The sequence below is a fragment of the Protopterus annectens genome, chromosome 2.part2 (genome assembly GCF_019279795.1).
Source record: "Protopterus annectens isolate FY-2018-M chromosome 2.part2, PAN1.0, whole genome shotgun sequence".
In the NCBI taxonomy this organism is placed as follows: domain Eukaryota; kingdom Metazoa; phylum Chordata; order Ceratodontiformes; family Protopteridae; genus Protopterus; species Protopterus annectens.
Window position 1 is genome coordinate 922,011,785 of NC_056730.1, and position 16,184 is coordinate 922,027,968.

A 16,184-nucleotide genomic window follows, 5' to 3' on the forward strand; every position below is an offset into this window, starting at 1 on the left:
GCAATGCATGAATTTGCTAGCAATGCATGTAACCTGTACAAACATCAGAAATATTTAATTCTGAGTTCATGCTATGTGCTGAGAACATTTAAGCAAACATCAAGGACTGAAACAGTGCTAATTCAATGATCTTAGTTACTCTGCTTTTCACAGTGTTCATGCTGTCGTTAGAACATTTCATTGGAGGACATTTCATTGGAGGTTTGAAAAAAATATCAGGTGTTTTACTTGGTTGCTGATGATTTGGAGATTGTTCACAAATAGCTAGTTAATTAATCAGTGGAGGTTCAACACTTCCATGACTGATGACATGGTATTTCATGCTATCTTGAGAGAGTACAAGGGACAGAACTTCACTTTTTTACCTAAATTAAAGCTCATTCTTGTAGCATTTTAGTTGCTTACTCTGTTTCTTATAACATTTAGGTGTTTCAGATACAGAATAACTGTTTTATGCAACTATTACATAAAATATGGGAAATATTTTTGCCCTAATATCTCAGGACATTTGCCATTTTTACAATTTCTTTGCAGGACACAACTGCCCAAAGAGGGACTGTCCCTCACAAAGTGGGACAGGTGGTAACCCCATCTTTGATACAGTAGTCACTACTTCAAGTATGTATTCAGCACTTCAAGTATAATCTGTTTAGATTTTGATTTCCATTTCCCAGTAATTACTTTTTGGCAAATAAAGCAAATTTTTCTTCAACACCATACCAGTTATATCCTTGAATTTGTGAGTCCCTTATTTTCTTTACCAATGGTTCTAAATATAGCACAAATAACAAAGGGAAAAATTACATCCTTGCTTGGTTCCACTGTTCAGATGCAGTTTGTCAGACAGGAACCTTCCCACTTTGATTTTTGCCTTTGATACCACATATATCCTTCTAATTAAATTATTATTGTATCAGGAAATGCAGATGCTTCCATTGCCCTACTCATAAAATCCCAGCTTTCTCTGTCAAATGTTTCCTCTGCATCAAGACCCACTAGTAAAAGCATTATTTTCATATATTCTGCTGTCCTCTGGATTGTCATCATTGTTCTCTTAATGATACCAAATGTTTGTCTCCCATCCACTAAACCATACTGGTGAATATTTGTCAATTTTGGCATTGCTTTTGCCATTCTTCTAGCCATTATAAACATAACCACTTTATAGTCATGGTTTAAAATTGAAATAGGCCTATATAAAGCTGCATCAGATGGGTCTTTACTGTCTTTAGAATACTACAGCCACCGTTGTTTTTTTCCAGGATGTTAGTGCCTCCCCTCCTTTTAAACAAAACCTTCCAGATCTTTATCTCTGTCTTCCCTCCTAGCTTCTAAACTTCCACTGGAATACCATCTATTCCTAGAGACTTTCCAATAGATTGGTTTGTACATCATTTTTATCTCGTCTCCTCCTGTCTTGTTAGTTGTTGAGCCTCATCTGCCTCTAACCTTGGCATATTTATGTATTCCATATTTTTTTTCCATTTGGGCTTTTTCTTGATTTTCCTACTTCTTTGCTTTATGCATATTTTCATAAAATTTCTAAAAAATCTGTAGCTCGTCTATAGCATCTCTGGTTATTTTTCTTGTTATAGGCTACCTAAGATAGGTGACATTCCTTTCTTCTTTCTCTTTCTTAAGTTATTGTGCCAAAAGTTTGTGTGCTCTGGAGTTATTATCAAAAACAGTTGCTTAACAACAATCTTTCTAAACTCATGCATATTATTCAGGTACTCCCTTATTTTTTGTTTAGCATTCTGCAGTTGCACCTCTTATTTTTGCGTAAGATTCCTTTTATTTTGTAATACTTTGTTTGTCAGCCACTCTAAATAATTCTTATTACTTCTTAACCAGATCTCCTTTTATTTTATTTCTACCCTATTTTTAAATTTCACGTTCATTTATCTCACTCACCAGCTATGACTTCTGATGTACGTTCTGTCTTCCTAGTAACTCTTGGATAATTTCCACTACCTAATCTTTAAAGTTCTCTCTCTTTAACAGTCCCATCTTTATTTTATTACCCTGTATTTTTAACTTAGTAATTATTAGCGCATGATCTGAAATAGTTACTGAAAGTGTATCAAAGTTTCTAAGTAAATGGACCTGTTCCCGTGAAATGTAATTTCTGTCAAGTCTAGCCCAGTTATTGTACCTTAGGGAATAATATGTAAATTTTCTCCTAGTTCCTACTACTGAATTCACATCTTTCATACAAATATTTTCATAAATATCTTCAGAAATCTACCATCTTTTGTTATATTTTCCCTTCAAGGCCCCTTTATACACCCTTGTTGTTAGAAATCAAATTCCAGTCCCTATCTCTAAGCAATATTCCTTACTTAAAGCTGATTATTTCTCCCAATTTTTTTAAGTTCCAAAATAGCAGTTTAAGTAGAATATAAAGTTATGTCAATATAATTCTCATCCCTTACCAGTAGTCCTCTGTTACTGCAAATCTGCCATGATTATCTGTTTTCCCCTCCACTATCATTACTTGAGTTCCTCTAGCAATTAATATAAGCACTCCTCTTTTCCTTTGTCCCTGATATTCTGCAGAATATCCATACTGAAATCCTTTCTTTTTCAAATTCACATGCTTAGTTCTTTCCGCATCTCCTGTAGCATTGCTATTTGAACTCTGCATTATTCCTTTTTGTGTATACCTGTGTGACCATTCATATTCCAAAATAATATGGAAAGTGTTGCCATTATGGTGAGAAGTTATTATTCTCACCTATTATATATGGCAGCTTTTTAAAATGTCAGTTTCCGGCTTTTGTGATATATGCAGCCATTACTGTTTGGCAGGTTAATTCTTTATGCATTTTTTTTCTTATCATCAATTTTCATCAACACATTTTATAAGAATTATTGTTTTAACAAAATCTCCCCCTTCCTAGAACCTTTTACTTTAATACAAACACATATGGCTATGTACATCTTCAAATAATGAAGTTTAACCTTTCTAATAGGAACATTTGTGCCAAATAAACAGCTGCTAACACAGACCCTAATTAGCTTGAAATTGAGGTTACACAAGCTAAAAACATGTTATTACCCATGCTTCTACTTACAGTAATTGGTGTCTCTTCAGTTTTTTATCTTTATCCTCCTCCCAATGTGAAAACTACTTGCATACTTTCAGAAATCATTAACTTTTAGCCTTAAAATAAGCAGTGTTCTGTCTTTTATTGCTGTATTATCAGTTTGCCTTCATGAAAAAGTAAGAGAAAAATAAAAATGTAGTCATTTATTACAGCCTGAAAGACAAGCTGAAACATTTTTTGCTAAATGAAAACTTTTCATTATATTCATTGTTCTTATATTTACTTGTTTCCAGTTAAAATTTATTATATTAAAACAAGGATCTAAATCTAGACATTCACCCATTACAAAGTAAGAGAAAGCATATCAGAGCTACATTTATTATGATCTATGTAGTTTTACACCCCATCCCACACCTCAACAACCGAAACTTATAGCCTGTACCTTAAATATGTTTTGTCTAGATTTTCTTCTCTTTTACAACTATAATGTCTATATTTTTATTTCCAAAAAGAAGAAAGAGAAGAAGAAAAAGACATCCATTTACTTTAATAACTTTATCACATACAGTTGTAACTAGAAATGCTTTACTATAAAGTATGCAAGTTACATTATGAAAAGTTTCATAGAAATGTTATTAAGAAAAGAAATTGTTTTACTTAGTTACTTTTTTCTTTCTTCCTCGCCGCTCTACTTAGAGTTGTTCCAAACACTAATGACATGAAGTTAGACAAATGCTCTTCAGTTCTTCACAAGTTTAACAAAGTCAACTCGTTACACTTATTGTTATACAGCCATATTTCACAAATGCAGTAGATGCTTTGCAGCCTCAACTTCCATGTTGCTGGTCTTTTTCCTGTTCATCACCATCTTCCATCTCAAAATTCTGGTTCAGTTCCACTGTAATTGTGATTCTTCTGGTCAACTCCTGTGCTTTTCTCTGTCTCTAAAGCATTTTCCTTTTGAACAGTGGAAAGTGTTTCACTGGCAAAGTCTCTGCATGTGCTTTATTATCAGAGGGAATGAGAAGCAGAGTCCCCTTCTGACTGATGGCTCATTTTTGTTGTACAAACTTTTTCCATATCCTCCTTAGCCTGTAAATCATCAAACATGATTTTGGTTCTCCAGGAAAAATAGTCTGAAGACAGCTGGATACAGCAGCTTGAATCTCAGACTTGCCTCTTGACATTCCCTGATTACTGGAATAAATTTCTTTCTCTTCTGTCTGGTGTGCCCTTTGAGTAAGAAGTTCCTGCTGTGGAATACCAGTCCAGTTGCTTATTTGTGCCTTCATAAAATTAATACAATCTGTTCCATCTAGTTTCTCCAGTGCAACAGAAAATATCAGATTTTCCCTACGTGTTCTGTCCTCTAATTCTTCCATTTTTTGAAACATCTCCTCTTGGGTAGTAGTCTCATGATCAGCCAGCCTTCTCTTCATTTTGACCTCTGATTTTTGCAGTTTTATCAGCTCATCTGAATATCTGTTTAAAGCTTCTTCCATTCTTTTCCAGTGTTTTGTTATTTGAGTTGATATACTCATTCATTTCATTTGTTTTAATCAGCTTTGAGCACATTTGACTTCTTTTTTCACTCTTGATTAATGGAAGCCATGTCTTGCACAAAGGTGAACCTTGAACTGCTTTTTCCTGAGCAGTTGCTGGACTCTTCCTGGTCAGTGTTTTCTCTTCACCTTTTCTAGTTGATATTCTTCCAGGTTCTCTCAGTTTCTTCTTTGCAGGCATCCAGGCATTGTATTTAGTAGCCAGTAACTGAATATTTCTCAAACTGACAATATCATTGTCTCTTTTTTACACTGGGAGAGCTGAAGTTAAGCTGTTGATCAGTATGCAGCTATCCTGGCAGTTAAGGAGGTTGTCCAGTTGATCTCCATCTGAGCTGAAAAATATGCATGTATGTAGCTATAGATATATTTATTTAATTAGCAGGTATGTGGTCTGAAACACAAGAGCCCTCTTTCAGCCAAGACCTAGTTACATAATATAGAACTCATGAACTGCAGTCAGTAATATTACTGCACACAATAAGTACAGTACATAAATGTTTACCTTCACCAACTACCGAAGTCAGGCCTTCTTTGACATATCTGTGTTTCTGAACCATAGATACAGTTTTTTTTCCTCTCCCCCTTGGTATGACCATCACTATACTGTTCTTCACAAGTTCAAATGTTTCCTGTCAAACAAAACACAGTTATACTACTCAGCCCTTCCTCTGTAAGCTGCTTAATGCCAATACCCGTCCCACCTTGGTCATTAAAATAATGCCTCACAGCTCATTCTTTCTCCTTAGGTGTCATGATGGAGGTCACCTAGTTATAATCAGGTCACATAACAAACATTCCCAGACTGATCATATCTTACTCATAGAGGGACCAGAAATCTGGAAATCACTTCCTCATCCATCAGAAATTAAAATTACTCTAAGGCACTTCCAGAGACAACAGCTTCCCCAGAACTAGTTCAAGAACCTCAACTTTAACAGGCATTGAATCAAAATGAAACTTCCAGATCCTCCACAACCCCAACCTGAATACCATTCAGTAAAATTGTTATAGTGCAGTTTTCTATCAACTCATAACCATTTCAGCTGGACTTTAAACAAACTGTATGTCATCTTAATTACTGAATGTGAAATTATACAGGTGCTTTCTTCAACTCTGCCTTTTTGTTTGTGAGCCATTCTGTCAATTATCTCTGTGGAAAAACAGGCTTATTTGAATCTGAAACATTATTTGCTGGTTTATTACTAACAGTTTGCAAATAAACTATCTCTGGTGCTGCCACCATTTTTAAATATGTTCAGTACTTTAACTTTGAGCTGTGCACCCTCTGGTCTGTCATCTTTGGAGGAGTACATTATTCATTTAGTTATGTACACTATGTATTTTATTTTTATTCATTTATTTCATTTTTAACATTTGCTGTAAGCAAGCAAGTCATTTGGTTCATAGACACTTTTCAGATACAAACCAGGCCTGAATGGCAAGTGTGTGTCTGTCTGTGTGTGTGCATCTATAGCTATTCTATGGTTATTTTAACAGATTACATATTCATGTACATACATATACATTTTTTTATTTATTTGTTATAAATATATTATAAATACATCTAATATTACAATAGGATTAATTCTTAATTTTTAGTCAGACCCTGTGTAAAAACAAAGGTAGGTATGCTGTTAAATATTTGTATTGTACAGTACAGTAATGTTTTTTTTTTGCAGTTGCACAATAGTTAGATTTATATTTATTATATTATTTATTTTTTATTTTTTATTTTTTTAAAATTTATTAAGTTTAGTTTAAATATATTATTATTTTTTTTTATAGAATTAGAATTGGTTTATTGAATTAGAATTTAATTGATTAATTTACTGTGTTATTTAAGGACTGTGTTGTTTTTGTTTATCAACGACTCTGATAGGTGATGAAGCAAGTGAGTAGTGGTACTGGACTGGATTGTGTTTTTTTTGTTTATTTTGTTTGCATTTGTTTTGTTCCTTTCCTTTTCTGTATTGATGGATTGGACAAACAGGATTTTTTGGGTTTTTGGATTGATTTTGTGGGTTCTTTTTTTTTTTGGAGTGCATCTATAGCTATATCATTATATATGTGTACAATTTAATGTAGCCAGTAAACCAGCATGTTTTAGTAGGTGGGGAGATTGTGGTACCCAGTGAAAACACACACAGATGTGAGGAGATTATGCAAACTCCACACAGACAGTGACTGGAAGTCAAGATTTAATTAATACTGGAGCTGTGAAGCAAAAATATTACCAGTCATAGTGCTGCCAATAATCACCTTTGTTATTTAATCTTTTTTTGTTATCTCACCTTTGTTGTCTCACACAAATTATAAATAAATAAGTATATACATTTTTTTTTTAAATTAATTGCTTTGTAGTCCTTTGGATTTTTGTGTGAAGATGCATTAGTTATATGATTATGAATAATTTACTAATTATGGGTGGTGTTTGAGAGTGAGATTCACAGACATGTTACACACTGCACTGACATAATACCCAGGGGGTTGTGATGCAAATGTCTACTTGTGATTCATGAAGGACTGATGGACATGGCCCTACAGCAAGTATATTATTCTGCAACAAAGTGAATCTTAGGTCTCGGTAGATGAACCCCTGCTATTAACCAGTTAGCATAGAGAAAAGGAAGATCCCTGACTTATGGAAACTGTCTGCAGTGGTGCCTCTGCCCAAAGGTTCCATACCACAGACCCCAGGAATTACAGCAGTCAGTGGCTACATTGTTGACGTAGCATGTCTTTGGATCTTGCCAAGGTCGCCAACACTAGAGGCAGCAGTCAGTGGCTACTCTATTGACGTAGCATGTCTCTGGATCTTGCCAACGCTTCCAACAAGTCAGTGGCTACTCTGTTGACATAGCATGTCTCTGGATCTTGCGAAGGCCACCAACATTAGAGGCAGCAGTCAGTGGCTACTCTTGACATATCATGTCTGGATCTTGCCAAGGCCGCCAACACTAGAGGCAGCAGTCAGTGGCTACTCTGTTGACATAGCATGTCTGGATCTTGCCAAGGCCACCAACCCTACCTTATGCCTTTTTTTTAAACAATTTGAATGAACTAAAGGTAGATTGTTACATAGTAAGATTGATTGCAAACTGGCTAAACGATAGAACTCACATAATTAAGATAATGGGTTCAACTTCAGAAAGAAAAAAGGTAACCAAAAGAGTGCCACAGATCTCAGTATCGGGGCCCCTCTTTTGGTATATACTTTTCTGACCTGGGTGTCATTGTCTGTTCCCCTTTTTGTACAGAAGCACGTCAGCAAAAACCATCCCTTACAAACAAATGGTTTACAGAGAAAGGCATCAAATTGAATGTAAAAAAAAGTACAATTTTGTCACATTTGGGAAATATCCCTCATTTACAACATAGTCAGTATGCCACCCCACCCAAACATGGTAATCAGCACCTGGATTGACAGTTCCCTCACCTTTGACCACTGTGTTGCAACAGTAGTTGGGAAATCCTTCTATCTAGCACAACTGATTCTCAAAGGTATCTTATCTAGGAAAAATGATGTTACTGTCCCTCTGAATTCTGCCCCAATTCTTATCCAGACATTAAATAGTTGGAGAGGCCGCATAGTCTGTTGACAAAAAAAAAGATTATTGGTCAATAACTCTTGGAAACCAAGACAAACTAGAAACCCTATTCCTGTATTCTGTCAATTATAGACTACTGCATGGAACTCTATGTTTTGCATTCCATGCCATCATATACCTCCACCCTAATGGATCTCTTATGCCCTCACAGTATAAATTGGTTATACAAATACCCAGACCAAGAATCTTAACCTTCACTAACATGTAAATAAAACATGGAGAGAGAGATTCATTACCCAGAAACTGCCCCATTTCTGGAAGTTTCAGATAATGTGTAAAACAAAAGTTATACTGTGCATCTGTACATTCTGTACTTTGGGAGGGTTTGAAGAGCTACTGCATATGAGACATTATGTAAAAGAAACAGATCAGTTTAGATGATGCTAGAGAGTTTTCCAGCTAATTACTATTGAGATGTCATTTTCAAAACCCACGTTGGCTTGCATTTTATAGGCGATAAGTTAGTTGTGTACAGGCTGCTTTTTCTAGAATTTTGGAGTGTTTTGGTATGTGGCATTAGACCATTGTGAGAAGAGCTACAACTGTAACAAATTTCCAGAGATAATGAAATGTTCAATTTTGTAGTGGGATGTTTATATTTTAGTACTGGTATGCATACAATGGTATTGCCGGAGAGGAAGAATTTCAGGTAGTGGCACTCACATCCTGGCAGAACTGCATGGCATACTGGATCGGCTTATCTTAACAAGACAAATGTGTGGAAAAAATTGAAGTGTGGAAGTCAGGAGATTGATTGCTTGGGAAGTTTGGTATTCTTTATGCAAGCTGATGTGAGGAGAAGAAGAAATGCGTACAAAATAGAAGGCTAATATATTTGCGGAGATTAATACATATATTATAGTTGAGATTTTGTGTTTGGGGGGGTTTGTTGCTATCTGAATGAGATTTGCCAATGGAACTGATTTCATTCCATGGACTGTATGGATGATTTTTATAGTTGAGAGTCTGCTATTTATGTGAATGTTTTGGCCTGAATTGTCACCTTTTGCAGTGAATTCTGTGGGTACAGTAACCTAGGCATGGATGAAGTATTTGATTTGTATGATGTCCACTGTTGTTTTGCTTTGTTAATGCTTGTTTGATTATAGATGCAAACAGTGCTCTAGAAATCATTTTCTTTCTTTCTAATCTTGGAAAAATTGTTTTGTTTTGAAGAGGTAGAAACATGTTTAAGTAGGTGTTAATTACCATGTTAGTGTTGTTATATTATTGGTTTTCAGTATGTTGTGGCTAATTCAAGTTGGAGAGCAAGTTAATTACTGTATGTAGATTATAATGTGTAAATGCTGGCTTTTTCTAAGGGATCCTAGTAGTCCCCAGGTATTAGGAAATAGGGTTTTTGGATGTGGGAAATTCTGTTGGATAATATCGATGTTTCTGGCATTTGCTGTTTTAGGTAGCAGAATATAAGCCACTACAATGTGTAATATTGAGTGTTTCTCTATGATGCATGTCTGTGAGATTTGGGAGATGAATGCTAAGTAAGAAGTTGAGGTCTGTTGGTATTTAACAACACAAGGATGCTGCCACCTTTACACATCCCTTGTTCTGTGCTTTGGTTGATATTGTAATGGTTGCTGATGTTTGGTGGAATGGATCATGGGACTTGTACAAGGATTTAATATTGGATGATTCAGTTGTTGTGTCTTTCGGCTTTTCCTGGTTAGGGGTCGCCACAGTGGAACTCCGGTCCGCTAATGATTGGTAGTTGATTTTTACGTACCGAGTTACCAGCCCTGACGCACAACCTTCAAGGAAGGTACACCCATTCACGCATGTCTCCACGCAGAAGACGCTCTAGCTGAGAATCGAACCGGACAGCGTCTTACTGTAAGGCGACAACACTACTGCAGCACCACGTCATGCAGTGCTATTTGACTGTATTCATTCTTTTCAGATGATGAATATGTCATGCCTGCAATTTGCATTGAGCAGTATGTATTGTTGACTCCTTTAAAGCTGGTATTTTATTTATACTCAGGTTCTGGCTGTGTGTTTACATCTTCTGGAAATAACCATAATGTGGTCATTGATTCAAGGCAGGAGATTATTATTGTATGCAATTGATTATTTCTCCAGTTGCTTACACCTTCTATTCATGTCCAAATGTATTTATTTATTTAAGTTCTGCTATTAGGATATTTATGGATTGACTGATTTTTGATGGCTTATTTTCATAAGAACATTAACATAGGTTCGTAGGTTCCTAGGTGTGTACTATGCTAATGGCCCTGGAGCCTTTACCTGCCTTGCCCATAGAAGTGTCCTGGCATTGTGCTGCCCGACATTAGTTCTCAGTACTTCTATCAAGTAGAGCCATTGCAATGATCTCCCGGGTGAGCTTTCTATTTCCCATATTCCACTCATCAAGATTTCTCTTGAAGAGGGCCAGTGAGGTGCTCTGCTTGACATGTATGGGAAGTCTATTCCAGAGCATGGGCAGTCGCTGGGTTATGAACTTGTCCGTCCAGCATGTTCTGCTGATTGTGGTAATGAGGTTGAGGGCTCTGGAGCCTGTGGTGTGGAGGGATTTGGATTTCTTTAGATGTAGCATTTCTAACAGAGCTGCGTCAGACATGACTTTGTAAGTCAAACAGAAATCACCTCTTAGTAGACAATATGAGACAGAGAATAGCTGGAGTTTTTTGAGTCTGTCCATGTAGGACATGTGTTTAAGGCCTAGGATCCTCTTCATGAGGTACTTTTGTGGCTTTTCCAGCTGTTGCATGTGTCTAGCGAGGTGCATGCCAAATGGAGCATTATACTCGATGACTGGCCTAATGAGTGAAGAGTATCTGAGATGGCTTAGAGGTAAATCACTTTGGCTATGGTGTGCATGGTCCTGGGTTCAAGCCTAGCAGAGGTTGTTTATTTGGTTCCTGACCCAGAGACTCCCCAGACTCTGGAATAGATTGCCCATACATGTCAAGCAAAGTGCCTGTTTGGCCCTCTTGAAAAGGAACCTTGACGATTGGATGGGAGAAAGGAAATTCACCCCGGGCATCACGTCAGTCGCCCTGCTAGACAGGGGTCCAGGTATTAAATAGTGTGGGAAGAAATAGCCAGGGAATTGTTATGATTAGGCTTGTATAGGCCCTAGGGCCAACCTATGAAGTAGAGAGAGAGAGAGATGGTGACCTCTTTCTTCCTGGATGCAAAACCCTTAGTAATGAGATGTGCCAGGTAGAAGGACTTTCTGACCACAGTGGCAATGTGGTAGTCGAAGGAAGTGTTGCTGTCAACCTGTGTCCCCAGATGTCTTATAACGCCTTCAGTGTTCAGTGGGCTCACATCGATATGGTAATTAGTGGAAACTGAGATTTTCCCCAAAGGGGATGACAAAGTATTTTTTGGCATTAAGCTTAAGGCTATGGTTTTGACACCAGTCAGTGGTCTCAGTGAGGCCTTTCTGTAGGATATCTGCATCAGTTGGGGAGTTAATAGTGGCTTCCAGCTTGCAGTCGTCTGGAAACTTGGTCAGCCAGAGTCCCTCTTTGCTGGCCTGGACTTCTGAGAAGTAGATGCCAAACAGGAGAAGACCCAGGACTATTCCCTGTGGGACTCCACTCGTGGCTGTTCGGCAGTCTAACTTGAAGTCCGCTACTTTCATGCTGTGGGTCCTATCTGTGAGCCAATTTGCAACCCACCTAGTGATATAGGGATTGATGCCTAGTCTGGTGAGTTTATCAATAATTCCTGAGTGGGGAATGGTAGCAAAGGCCTTGGCCCAGATCAAGGTAGGCTGTATGAACTGCCTTGGCCTCATCCACAGCTCTGGTGACTGACTCAAAGAAGTCAACCAAGTTGAGCAGGCATGCTCTACCTTTCACAAAGCCAAATTTCATGGAATCTAGAGTTTGGAGATTCCCTATATCCTTGTTAATTAGGTTCATGATGATGCACTCCATAGCCTTACATATCAGACTCGTCAGGCTAATGGGGTGATAATTCCCAGGGTCTTTAATCGATCCCCCTTTAGGGAGAGATGACTGTAACTGTGCGCCATTCAGTAGGGACAAAGCCTGAGATGAGGCTGTGATTGAACAGGCCACACAGATGTGTTGCCAGTTCACTTTGTAGTTCATATAGAACACATCCAGGGATATTGTCAGGTCTCATGGAAGCTGTATTCTTGACCTTGGACAATGCAGCTTTAACCTGTGCTGCAGTAATGCTAGGTGGCTGGCATTCCTCTGGTATTGTGATTGGTCCTTTGGGGGGGTGTAAAGTTGGCACTGTATGTTGGCAATGTCTGTTGGCTCAGTATAGGAGGTACCATTGTGCAGTAACTCAGAGCAAACCTGGGTATTGCCATGGAGATTCTTGATATAACTATAGAAGGCTTTGTGGTTGTTTTTAGTGTCTGATGCAATTCTGCCTTCATAGTTGGCTTTAGAGGTTTTAATGAAGGATCTCAACTTTTTGTTGAGGTAAATAAGGGAGATTTTCCAGTCTTGGGGCTTCATCTTTTTCTGCAACAATTTCTTCTTTCTTTTGAAGAGTTTTTTAATGGCAGTGGACCACCAGATTGGCTTCCTTTTTTTTTTTGGAGGAGAGTGTCTTGGTTCTTGTTGGGTATGGCTTGTTCCATGCATTTATCTACGTGTTCGTACAGTGCATTGGTGTATGACTCAGCAGTCATGCATCAATTTTCCATTGACATGGGTGCAGTGAGGTTAGCCACCTCTGTTTTTAGGAACCCAAAGTCAGCTTTGGAGAAGTTTTTTATGGTGTTTACCTTTGGGGGTGTGGGTGAGATGTGGATTTCCATGGTGATTAGTTTGTGGTTGGATCTAAACAGGGATGAATTAACTATTGGTGTAGAGCAATGGTTGCCCATGTTAACTATAACCAGGTCAAGGATGTTGCTTCCTCTACTGAGGTTAAGAATGAGCTGGTCCAGGGCATTGGAGTTAATGAATTCCAGGAAGCGTTGGGCCAGTGTATTGGTGTATGAGTAGTTTTCCCTGTTGATGGAGGGGTAGTTGAAGTCACCTAGTATGAGAGTGTTGGATTGTACCCTAATAGTTTCCAGGGTACTTAGGAACATGGATTGAGAGTCTTGGGACATGGTTGGGGGCCTATAGCAGGCTATGATATGACCTGGATCGCCATCTTACCCAATGTTAGTTGTACCTGAAGTATCTCAGATGTGTTATGCTGGGCTACTAGTCTGGAGATCTGCATATCCTTTATTAATATGGAGACACCACTGCCTTTGGAGCTTTGGTCCATATTATGGGGCCGAAAGGTGTGGAATGAGTTATAGCCTGGTAGAGCAGGGGTGCTTTCTGCTGCTTTAAACCAGGTCTCCATTACAGCACAAATGTTGATATTCTCTATTTTGAGGAGTGCTTCGAGTAAGTGCATCTTGAGATTTAAACTTCTAGTGTTGAACAGCATGACCCTCAGATTGCATTTATTTATAGCTATTATGGTGGTAATTTGATCTTTGGAACATCGCCTAAAAAAGACACTATAGGAATGGTAAGAGCCTTAGTCAGTATCTGGAAACTGAGGGGTGACAGATGCAAGCCATCACTGGCAAAGCTTTGAGGTCTGTCAGTCATGTCATCCCATGCAGACAGATACTGGATCCCCTTTGAATGACACCAGAAACTTAGCCAGTTGTTGAAGTCAGTCATTTTCTGCTTGTACTGCGGTATCATTCCGGGTGACAGCAGGATGCTGCTCAGATCTAGGGTCATACCTGCCTGGGCCACATAATCCAAGAGCTCCTCCAAGTCTCTTTTCATGTAGTCCAGTGACGTGCATCTCAGGTCATTCACATCCACATGACAGTGAGAGAGTCATTCTTGTACTTGTTTTGGAGTGACCTGAGTGCGTGTGTTATGTGTCAGATTCTGGCATGTGATAGACAGCTGACTGTTACCTTCTCCTTATTCAACCTAGTGAGTGGGATATCAGTGTGCCTCACTATCGAGTCACCTATGTTAGTGTATTGGTCAAGCTGTTTTGCCTTAGGGGCTTAGGTTGAGGGCCATACTGTGTAGGTAAGCTATGTGTCTTGTGATTTGTTCTGTCTTGTGGTGGTCGAGTGCATTTCTGCCTTGGAGGACTCTTCTGTTTGAGTAGATTTCTATTGAGAGCCTCCGTGAAGGTGGGTGTGTGGTTTGTGCTTTTATGTGAGAGCTGTGATGGTGGGTGCTCTGGAGGGCTATGTGTTGCATTTGTTGACCTTCTCCTCTTGACCAGCTATTGCGGTCTTGGCTTGAGAGTGCATGGCTTCCAGTTTGGATATATAAGTGCATCTCTCACAAGTCTGAGTGTTGGGGGGTAAGAGGAGAGCGTTGCCTGTGTATATGAGGCAGTTGCTACACTGCATCAGAATGCCCAAGTTCACCAGGTTAATAGGAGAAAGCACAGGTTGCATACTCCATGTTTATTATGTCCTAATATGAACACACCGAGGTTTAAAAAACACAAGGTGCAAAACAGCTTGTACCTTAGAATACACCTGGGTGTACTCTTATTAGGACATGACCCACACTTTGCCATCTGTTAATGCTTGCAGAACTGGTAGATGGTACCTGGCATTAAATATTATGTTTGCAAACTCAGTCCATTTTTTTTGTCTGTGTTTTTTTCTGTCATCTTAAAATCCTACAGTGTATTTTTTACTCTCTCTTTACTCCCAGTCATTAGCTTTTTTCAGTCAGTATAGCCATCAATTCACTCATCATTGAGGGGAGCATCAGTTGAGTGGAACCATTCTTAAGGTAGTCTTTGGGGTAGTTTAAAGGTTTTCCTTTTTGCACCCTTCTGCCTCTGTGCATGCTCAGCTAAGCAGTGGAAGGCGATGTACAATGGGCTGTTTGAAATGGGTGGTCTCTCATCTCTGCAAGGGATGTTGCCTGCATGCAGCCTCACTTCCCAGCCTTGAAGCATGGGAGGAGGAGGTTTCCCTTGTTCTCCACCACAGAAATAACACCATCACATTATGCTTGCTAAAACTGCAGCCCTCCCCTCCTCCCGCAAGAGCAGGCCACACTCCTTCATTTTTTTCCACCCTGCCTGGCTTATCCTGCCAGAGCTGGTAATCAAATCTCAGTCAGATGGGTCCCTGTCAAGGCTCCATCCCTCTTTGTAACACAGGCAGGCTACAGTGGAGTTTTTGAAGTGCATTATGTCATTCTGGAGTGTGATCTGTGAAATGTTTGCTGTCTTTTCCATAGCTATATGAATAGTCATGCTTTTCTTTCTGCCTGTAATACATAACCTGATTTATTTCCACAGTCATGATATTTTGAAATTAAGTGCTGTTAATCTTTTATGGGTAAATGTACAGCCTAAGTAACTTTTATTTATGAAGCCAGTAGTCCTAACATTAAATTGCAGCTGCCCCCTAAATGCTGTTTTTTTGTGCAGTGCTAGATTTATTAAACAGCATATGTTTCTTTATTTCTGTAACTTCTCAGAAGAGGGTGATGTGTCTTCTCCTGAATTCCTCACATTCCTGTACCAGCTGACAAGAGGGGCAGCTGCTCGGAGCTACGGACTAAATGTTGCCAGACTGGCAGACATTCCTGAAGAAGTTCTGAGGCTGGCAGTTCAAAAGTCACAGGAACTTGAGGGGCTAACAAACACAAAGAGGTAAGCTTGAACTTTACAGTTAATATGCAGAATACTTAATTACATATGCATCTTGCATTTTTATGTCCTTCTGGATAATACCAGTGTCCTGACACACTAAACTTTAAGCTTTTGAATATAATGTGCTACTACAACTTTAAGGTATCCAGTAATCTAAAAACTGCACCACAGACACACAATTCAAATTATATGCTTGGGCAATATTTTATATAGAAGCCAACTAAGCAGAATAGCACTTTCTAATAAGGTAAGCACCTGTTTCCCTTCTCACACAAACTTCTGTTTCGTTTTGTTTTTCAGCAACTGTGTTACTTCACATCAAAACA

At 38.6% G+C, this 16,184-nt stretch overlaps 1 protein-coding gene across 1 annotated transcript in view; it reads left to right on the top strand.

The window, feature by feature from the left end:
• Positions 1-16,184, top strand: part of MSH3 (mutS homolog 3) — a 3,764,176-nt gene that overhangs the window by 3,523,809 nt on the left and 224,183 nt on the right. The window contains exon 23 of the mRNA XM_044064237.1: positions 15,684-15,858. Within this exon, the coding sequence (XP_043920172.1) occupies positions 15,684-15,858 (175 nt within the window). The remainder of the gene's footprint in view (positions 1-15,683; positions 15,859-16,184) is intronic.